The sequence below is a fragment of the Corvus kubaryi genome, unplaced genomic scaffold (assembly GCF_017639235.1).
Source record: "Corvus kubaryi isolate FWS band 111438036 unplaced genomic scaffold, C.kubaryi_AGA036_p1.0 124, whole genome shotgun sequence".
Classification (NCBI taxonomy): Eukaryota; Metazoa; Chordata; class Aves; order Passeriformes; family Corvidae; genus Corvus; species Corvus kubaryi.
Genome location: NW_024580659.1, coordinates 2,615,456 through 2,624,622, shown reverse-complemented (window position 1 = coordinate 2,624,622; position 9,167 = coordinate 2,615,456). Strand labels below are relative to the sequence as shown.

The 9,167-nt window shown below is 52.0% G+C and overlaps 1 protein-coding gene across 1 annotated transcript; it reads left to right on the top strand.

Moving 5' to 3' along the window:
• The first annotated feature begins 37 nt into the window (after positions 1–37).
• Positions 38–8,249, top strand: DUSP7 (dual specificity phosphatase 7). Its single transcript, XM_042019636.1, has 3 exons — positions 38–645; positions 2,928–3,356; positions 5,864–8,249. Exons 1-3 carry the CDS (start codon positions 234–236, stop codon positions 6,169–6,171), a joined length of 1,149 nt encoding a protein of 382 aa, XP_041875570.1. The 5' UTR covers positions 38–233; the 3' UTR covers positions 6,172–8,249.
• The last annotated feature ends 918 nt before the right edge of the window (positions 8,250–9,167 follow it).

The following is a 9,167-nucleotide window of genomic DNA, read 5'->3' as shown; positions in this document are numbered from 1 at the left end:
GCCTCGTCGCGGCGGTGTGCGTTCTTGGGTGGCTCCGCCGGGATGGGGCGCAGCGCGTAGGGCAGAGCGGGGGCCGCCGCGCTCCGGGCCGCAGAACACCGCGTACCCACGGCCGTGCCGAGCGGAGCCGCGTCCGGCGCAGCGCAAGACCGACCCAGCGGAGCGGGGCCGCGTCCGGACGCCGCGTGGGTGGCCGGCGGGCCGGGCGCTGGCGGCCGCCGCTGCCGAGCCCCATGAAAACGCAGGTCTGGGGGAGCTCCCCGCGGGCGCCCATGGCTGCGGCGATGCCGTGCAAGAGCGCGGAGTGGCTGCAGGAGGAGCTGGAGTCGGGCGGCGGCCGCTCGCTGCTGCTGCTCGACTGCCGCCCCCACGAGCTTTTCGAGAGCTCGCACATCGAGACGGCCATCAACCTGGCCATCCCCGGGCTCATGCTGCGCCGCCTCAAGAAGGGCAACCTGCCCATCCGCTCCATCATCCCCAACCACGAGGACAAGGAGCGCTTCGTTAAGCGCTGCAAGGCCGACACCGTGCTGCTCTACGACGAGGCCACCGCCGACTGGCAGGACAGCGGTGCCGCCACCTCCGTCCTGGGGCTCCTGCTCCAGAAGCTGCGCGATGACGGCTGCAAAGCCTATTACCTGAAAGGTGAGGTGCCCCTCGCCTTCTCTCCAGCCCCGTCCCGCTCCCGCAGCCTATGTCCGTGTCCCCCTGCGCAGCCCCTGACCGGCCGCTGCATCCCCGGAGTGCCCATCCCCTGGCCGGACGGAGGTGGCTGGCTTGTTTTGCTTCCTTCCCTCATCCCCTCTGCCTGATTTATTTTTATTTTTCTCTATATTTTTTTCCCCCTCCTCTCCATCCCGCTTTAATCCCCCGCACAAAATGGTCGCAGGCTGGAAGCGGCCGGGAGCGCCCCGCTTCTTCCTGCGTCGCCTCCCCCGGTAGCGGCGGGAGGAGCCCCCCAGCACCGCCGCCGGCGCGGCCCCTCCAGCGCTGCCCCATCCCGAGCCGACCCCGGCTGGGCAGCGCCGGGCGCCTCTCACCTCCGCTCCCTGGAGGGAGCCTTGCAGGGTTCCCCGCGCCGGCGCCAGGCTCCTCTCCAGCCCCTCCGGAAGGGATGGCCGGATTCTGGGGGACAGGAGAGCCCTCCCATATTTTTATTTTACCTCCCTCCACAACCAAAAAGCAAGCGCTTGGGTTTTCCTCCCCCTTTGCCAGGCAGTGCAGCGGGTCTGGGAGGGCGCAGCTCGGCTGCTCCCCCGGGGCAGGGTGATGGGGAGCTGCGCTGCGGGGGAGCCGAGCCCCGCACCCCGCACACGCCCCTCTGTGAAGGCCGCGGGTGCTTTGGGGGCTTTGGTTTTTGGGGTGTTTTTTGCCGTTTTGAAAGATCACAGCGGGTTGAGCAGAGCCCATAGCTGGGCTGCTGGGACCTTTCCCATCCTCCCAATGCTCCCAGTCCGGTCGCTGGGTGGCGGGTTTGAGGCAGGAATAACAGGAGAGCGGGGGAGCGCGTTTGGGGGAGAGCGGTCAAGAAAGTTGCCACTTGCGGCTCTTTAAAAAACACGGCTGTTCCTTGATAGACCTTTTTTGGGGAGCCGGGGAAGCCCTGGTAGCGGGGTGGGGTGGCAGGGGGACAGGCAGGTATTTGGGGACCAGCCGCTAGCGCTGCGCAGCCCGCACACGCCTCGTTCGAAAACATGGTGGGGGGCCAGCACAGGGGTTGATCCCATTCCCCCCTCGACCCTCCGATCCCTGCCCGTGGGCGAGTCTCCCATCCCATCATCCCATCCCGGTGTGGGGTTTCCCCATGGGCTCCGTTGCTCCCTCGCTTAGCATTCCCGCTTCTCTCCCCGTCGTCCTCATCCCGCGCAGGACGGAGCGGCTTTTAAGTTAGTTCTAAGCTCTCCCCGATGGGCAGGGGAGGAGCTGAGCCCCTTTCTCTGCCTTTTTCCGGGAGCCTCGGTGGGAAATGTTTCCAATTAAAATTCCAAAATGGCTCCTCGGCGCTGTCTGGCGGCGCGGGGGGAGGAGGAGGGCGAGGACGAGCCTTTTTCATGAATGGATGTGGCAGGGAGCTGTCTGTCCTGCTCAGTGACCCCGCCACAACCGCTGAACCCACTAACGAAGTTTCCAGGAGCCCTTTCTAATTAAACCATTTGTCAGTGTCAGATCCCGATGGCTGAGCTCCACTTTAATACTGCCTGGAGAGAAGGTAGATCGGTGGGGTTTTTGCTTCCCTGTCCCAAGCTGCTGAGCTGAAGAGCTGGAGAGAAAGACTTAGGGGCAGACGTGAAGGGTCCCATCCCTTTGCACTCCTGCTGTGGTTTGGGTGAAGAACAAACCTGTGACACTGCTCTGTTGCAAAACCTATTTGCAGTGATTTGCTAGTTGTGAGGATCACTCTGTGGCAAAACTTAGGGTCTTTTTTCCTGCTTGGAGATGAATTATTTCGTTGGGTTTTAGTGCCTGGGGTGAGTATGTGGTGGTTGCCCTTGATCTGTCTTTTCAGACACGGATACTTTTGTATTTGTCTAAGTGGCATAATAGCTCTTGCCTAAACTGCCCCAGACCCATACTTTTGAGAAGCTAACAAGGCGAGATTGTGTCTTGACATTGATTTTATTTGTGAGTGTTTCTTTCTTTTGTGGTTGAGATTTGGCTCCTATTTTTCACTAGCAATATTGAACTTTGTAAGAACCACTCTCTGGTCTCCTGGGACCTGTTTGCTCAGTATCAGTCTGCCCAGGGAAGATGAGGGAGCAGGGAGATGCTTTTCTTCGTGTGAAGTTGAAGGGATGCCAACTTTTTGCTGGTAAAGACTTTGAGTAACATACATATATTCACAGGTAGAAGGATTTCCCATTCTGAAGAATAATCCTTTTTCTTTCTCTCTGCCTCTCCCCTTCCCTCTCTCCTTTCCCTCTTCCCAGGTGGCTTTAACAAGTTTCAGACTGAATATTCTGAGCACTGCGAGACAAACCTTGACAGCTCCTCACCCAGCAACTCTCCCCCAGCATCGGTCCTTGGCCTGGGAGGGCTGCGGATAAGTTCCGACTGCTCGGATGGCGAATCCGACAGGGAACCCAGCAGTGCCACGGAGTCGGACGGGAGCCCCATCCCTAACAATCAGCCTGCCTTTCCGGTCCAGATCCTACCTTACCTGTACCTGGGCTGTGCCAAAGATTCGACCAACTTGGACGTCCTGGGCAAATATGGCATTAAATACATCCTGAATGTGACTCCTAACCTGCCAAACATGTTTGAGCATGACGGAGAGTTCAAGTACAAGCAGATCCCCATCTCAGATCACTGGAGCCAGAATCTCTCGCAGTTCTTTCCCGAGGCCATTGCTTTCATTGGTAGGTAGTTGGCAGAACATCTCCTTTCATACTCACCGCTTGGGAATGTGGTGTGCCGCTTCCCAGGGCTGCTGCTGTCTCCAGCCTCACCTCTCTGGGGCACAGCATCAGCTTAGCAGCCGGGTGTCATGCTGTGAGGTGGCACATCTGGTGCACGTCACCCTGGCTGGGTTCAGGGAAGCCTCCCTTTCCAAAATTCAGCCTTCTTGCAGCACCTCAGCTGAGTTACCTGCAAGTGGTCGGACTGGCCCCGCTGCCTCTCGCCCTTGTGTGGGGATTTGCACTGGTGTGAAATAGCTGAACCCAGGCAGTCGGGAGCTCCTTTGACTGCTCTGCTCGGAAATGTTGATGGGAGCTGCATTAGTGTGACTGGTGCCAGCAATTCCTTAGCCCCAAATGTGGTTAGAATCAGGGAGTGTGTGCGTTTTCTTTTCCCAAGGGGATTTGCTAGTCTAGTTGGGATCTTGCTGTAAGTCACCCTAGCATAACTAACTTCTTGTATGGATACTTCTAAGGTAAGTGTCAACACAATGAGTTAGTGATTATAATTACACTGCAGAGTTTGGATGGAAAAACTGCTCTACAGACAGCCCCTGCGACAGTTTTGGCTGATGGTGGTGGGGTTAAGGAAGGAAGATCTCTTCTCTCAGGCCAGCCTTGACTTTGAGAATTGCTTCTTATTCTGTGGGAAGCATATATTGGGCTGAACAGGGATGTACACTTCCAGCTTGACCTGTGCTGTTTGCTTACGATAGTCATTAGCCTAATCAGCTCTGTTTTATGGGGGTGAATGGCATAGGCAGTAATATCACCGTTAACTATTAAAAGTCCTATGGCTTCATGTTTGATTAAAAACACTTGTATAGGTAAAGGAGAGGGGGACCTTTACCTGCAGACTGAAGCCTGTGCAGCCCCTTTTGGTGTTGCCCGTTTCACACCCCATGGCTTGCCGCTTGCTGTGCTGTAAGGCCTGAAATGGGGCAGAGCAGTGGTGGATCCTTGGCTGCTCTTGAGCTGTCAGAAACCATGGTTCCCACATGCTCTCCTTTGCCCCCAGCTTCTGCCCTCTAGTAACACAACTGTGGTCAGAAGCCGCCGCTTCAGTGTGGCAACAGGGACCTGTCTGATGTCCCGTCTGCACTTCCTGCATGAGCACAGTGTTAAACGTCAGGGGTGAGGCACAGTGTCCCTGCTGACATGTGGCATTTGGGATCTGTCTGCTCCAGTCAGCCGATGTCTCTGTGAACACCGAGCTTGTGCTTTCCAGTTAATGACAGGAAATGGAGGATTACCTCACTCTAAAACCAAACACCAAGAAATGCTGTGCAGGTCAGATGAAAGGCAAAAATGTCTGGAAAAATGTTGAATGGGAGAGCCTGGGGGGAGGGCTGGGTACACTGGGTGGTGATTGCCCACCCTACTGGAAATTCTTGCCTGGTTTTTGAGGCTGGGCAGAAAACCTGTTGCAGCTTGGGTCTGGATTTTTGTTTTGCCTGCATCTTCTTTGCCCTTCCCTGCACTTACGGTGCCAGAGTGTCTCTTACCTCAGGCTTTGCCCGAGGATCCTCTTTCTCCTGCCACCTTTTCGCTCCCCACCAAGCTCTCAGTCAAACGACTGACTTCAAATAAGGCTGCCCAGAAGTAAAAGCAGCGCTGGGTACTTGCGTGCATTCAGTGCTCTCAGTGGCGTGTCCCTCTTTCAGCACTGAGATGTCAATTCATAAAGGGATCACGCTGTTCCGGCTGCGCAAGAGACAATGAGTGTGTGTGTGCTTTTCAGTCGGTGGCAAGGGAGGGGAAATTTCGCCGCTGTTCTCTCGCCATTTTTCGGTCCAGCCTGCATTCCTGCTTCCCGCTACCATTCATCCTGAGAGTCTCCTCCAACACAAGCATTTGTTTGTAGTGAAGTGCATTTCTGTCGATCCTAAAGAACAATTTCACAATAAGGGAAGTTCCTGCACTTCAGACTCTGCTTAAATTGGCATTGGCTGCATTCATGTAACTTTCTAGTGGAAGGAGGACAAGAACAGGAGAAGAGAGTAACTCATGTGCTGCTGGGCTGCAGCCTTGCCCTGAGTGCACAGCCTTCCCTGGTTTAGTTGGTGTTGAGGTGGGTGTGCTGTGCCCAACCACCAGCATCTCCCTGGAGCTGTTGTCTCCAGCTCCATCTGCCTCCTGTGCCTTACTCCAGCTCTCTGAGTAGAGGGTACTGATGCTCCCGAGGCAAGGGATGTGTTGCTAGACTTGATTCATACCTCTCAAGCATGTGAGATGATTGCCCTTGATGGGGATGTACAGCTTTGCCATGCAGTGGGAATATCTCAGGAGCCCTGTGGAGAGAGATGTGGGTGTCAGAGGAACATGGGGTGGTGTCACTAGGGACAGGGGATCCAGTTCTGGCAGTTGTCGTGGTGCTAGGAGCTCGCAGTTGCCACCTGGCCCTGCTCCAAAGCCACGTGTTTTTGGTGCAGAATAATAGACTCCCCCTTCCCCTTGTCTTGTTTCAGATGAGGCCCGTTCCAAGAAGTGTGGGATCCTTGTTCACTGCCTCGCTGGCATCAGCCGGTCTGTAACAGTCACTGTCGCCTACTTGATGCAAAAACTCAACTTGTCCCTGAACGATGCCTATGACTTTGTGAAAAGGAAAAAATCCAACATTTCCCCAAACTTTAACTTCATGGGCCAACTCCTGGACTTTGAGAGGACTCTGGGACTCAACAGCCCCTGTGACAACCGCTCGCCCAGTGAACAGCTCTACTTCACCACCCCCACCAACCACAACCTGTTCCAGCTGAACACTCTGGAGTCCACATGAAGAGGACGCTGCCTGGTCGGGAACTTGAGCATCGAATCGCTTCTCTTGAGTATTTCAACTCTTACGAAAATATCTGTCTTGCCAGGCAGCTCTGAGATGAGTAGCTTCTCTGGGCAGAGGTGCCTGATTGCTGCTTTACGAAGGCTAATGCCGCTCACTAGTATCCTGATCCAAGTGGTTTGAAGAGGTAGTGTTTTTACAGGGGGTTATTTAACACGGGCGATGTTACAGCGTTTCGAACGCAGCTGTCACAGGCAATAACCGCTTTCCTGGGTGCATTGGGACTGTCAGAACACGCACACGTGTGAAGAGCTACTGGGGGTTAGCTTGCTGTGGAAAATGAGGAGATTTATGCACTTGGAAACCTTGAACAAAAGGTGTTGGGCCAAGACTGTTTTAAAACCCAAGTTTACTTTTTTTGATTTAAAAAAGAATAAGAAAAGGTAGATCTTACTCGAGCTTTGGGTTCAAACTCTTTTTAAGTATGTAAGTTCTTGACTGTTTGTACAGACGAGGTTGCAAAACCAGTATTTTATTCTGTTTCTTGTTTGATCATTTATTATTTTTTTTTAATCAAATGTTTATATTGACCAAATGCATTTTGCACACTTTGTGAAGCCTTGGTATGTCCTGGCATATTACTGGGTACTCCAGAGAGAGATACATGCTGCTGTTGTTGTTCTTAGCATCTGGTAGGAAGCTTTGTTATGTGTGAAGGCCAGTTGGGCTTGAACGCAACCCCTTCACCACTCCTGCACTCACAATCACAAACTCTGCACTGATTCAGCCAAGGTGACTAAGCCGCAAGCTTTTTTTTAATGCCACCCCTGCCAAAAACAGTTTGCTATTGCCAGAGGTAAAACTCTTGTAGCCTCCAGAGCTGGTAGAAGCATGACTGAGCCCGGCTTCATTCTCTGCTGCCTGTTGACTGACTTAACGTCATCCAGCTGGCCCGAAACCATTCCAGCTTCCTGAGTCCAGAAGGTAGTTGCGATGCTGGCGTTTCTTGTGCACACTGGATTCTTTCCCACGTGTGCGGGGTGGAGGGGAAGGGCAGCGAGCGCCTGGAGCAGAGCGAGGATTGTGTGGCGGGACAGGACTCAATCGTCACGCACGGAGCGCGTGAGGGGAGTGAAGAGGTGTGGAAATGAGGAGAGCATTGTAACAGAGAATTTTTATATATATATATATATATGAATATATATATTAACTGGCAAATTCTGAGATGATTGGAGCTTTCAGCAGAGGTTCTGATTTTTTTTCTTCCTCTTTCGAATAACTTTATGCTGTGCCTTCTATTCTGAGAAGACTTGTATGTATTTCTGGCTAGTGTTTGGCAAACTCCTTTTACCAGGCTGGGAGGGGAGGAAGTGGTAATAATTTCTGGGAGGAGGGCAGAACGGATTTGGAGATTTCTTTATTGGCTGCAATGTAGTCCCTCCTTTCTCCCCCCTCCCTGTCCACTTTAACTCTCATGTAACTGAAAAAAAAAAAAAAAAAGCCACGGATTTTTTTCTAAATATCCAGTTTTTTGTACTTTTTTCAAGAAAAAGAAAAAATAATAAAAAAAAGTCTCCATCTGGAGGAATGTTTGACGCTGTCACATCCTGAAACTGTTGTTTTTGTTAAAGATGTTATCAGAATGTTGGAATGAGCTTCTGTTTCTTGTTTTCTGGTTGTTTTTTGTTTGTTTGTTGGGTTTTGTTTGCCACAATGTTGGGATCGTGGGTCATTGGAAGGGAGAGTGGGCGTACGGTTGTGAGTGAGAAAATTGAGAATATCCTAATTGCATCTTACCTCATGGAGGAATTTATTTTTTCAGGGATTTTTTGACAGTGCATCTGTATTGCATTACAGCTAAGCTGGTTTGTAAAGGCTTCCTGTGCTGTTAGTGGTCTTTATTCTTTAAAGGAAAAAAAATAAGATGCATCTTCTGATTAGTACAAATGAGAGCTTGTTAGTGAGGAATGGTTCTGCTTTCTGAGTTATGAAGGAAAATTAGTGACCCTATATATACTGATCCAATATTGGGACTTTGTTTATATTGCAAATAAATATTATTTTTTCTTTAAAAATGATGTTTGTGTCAGATGCTTGTCTAGCCTCTGCCCATATAAGGGCACACTGCTCTTATCCATTTTTTATGGTCAATTAGGATCCTTCTGTGACCATGGAGAGCATTTGCTGGGCCGTGTTCAAGTGTGGTGTTTGGTTTCATGCACAGCTTAATTTTTAAGACCTGTGGTAAAATGGAGAGGGGGAGGTGGGAGGGCGAGGAGAGGGATTGGGGGTATTGGATAAACTGGAGAACAAAGAACAGCTTGAGAATGGGACTGGCTTTGACCCCAGCCGTTCCTCTGTGCCAAAAAAAAATAGATAAACGAAAGACACTTTTGTTTGCTGCTTAAGCACGGCCTACAAAGGCATGGCAAGGCCTTGCCCACAACTGTTGTGTTAGCAGGCTTTATTTTGGTTGGAAAGCAAGAAGTCAGGGGCTTGTGGGCAGCCACCTGATGAGTTCTCCCAGGGTCCCCAGAGAGCAGGAGCCCCCTCCTGCATCTCTGGGGGAAGGGGGTGTGGTGTGTGTTGCACTTGGGCTGTGCTGTGTCCCTCTGTGCTCCCTGGATGGTTCGTGGGAAATCTGGAGGGGCTGATGAGGATGCTTTAGGGTGAAAGGTGGCTCTAAACATCAAAGTGTAGCCTAGCTAAGGGAGCTGTGGCTCCCCACGACTCTGCTTGTAGCTGGGCAGGACTGAGCAGGAGTGGGTTCCCCCAAGCATTCCTTGTTTTAACCTGAATGGCAAGAAATTAAATGACTGTTCAATTGTTCAGATCCTCAGAGTAAGTGTATGTGTCATCTTGTTCTAATCCTAGGGTCTGAGCACCAAAGACAGTTTTATTCCAGAAGCAGCTCAGGCTGGTGGGTGCAGAGGGGAGAGATAGAGGCTGAAGCAGGAGCCAAGGGAGTGTGTGCATGAGTTTGTTTACTCCTGGAC

Excerpts from the sequence above, each read along its gene's own strand:
- DUSP7 (XM_042019636.1), top strand. The coding sequence starts at position 234 with ATGAAAACGCAGGTCTGGGGGAGCTCCCCGCGGGCGCCCATGGCTGCG. Across the intron at positions 646-2,927 it reads CAAAGCCTATTACCTGAAAG|GTGGCTTTAACAAGTTTCAG; the intron begins GTGAGGTGCCCC and ends CCCTCTTCCCAG. Across the intron at positions 3,357-5,863 it reads CGAGGCCATTGCTTTCATTG|ATGAGGCCCGTTCCAAGAAG; the intron begins GTAGGTAGTTGG and ends GTCTTGTTTCAG.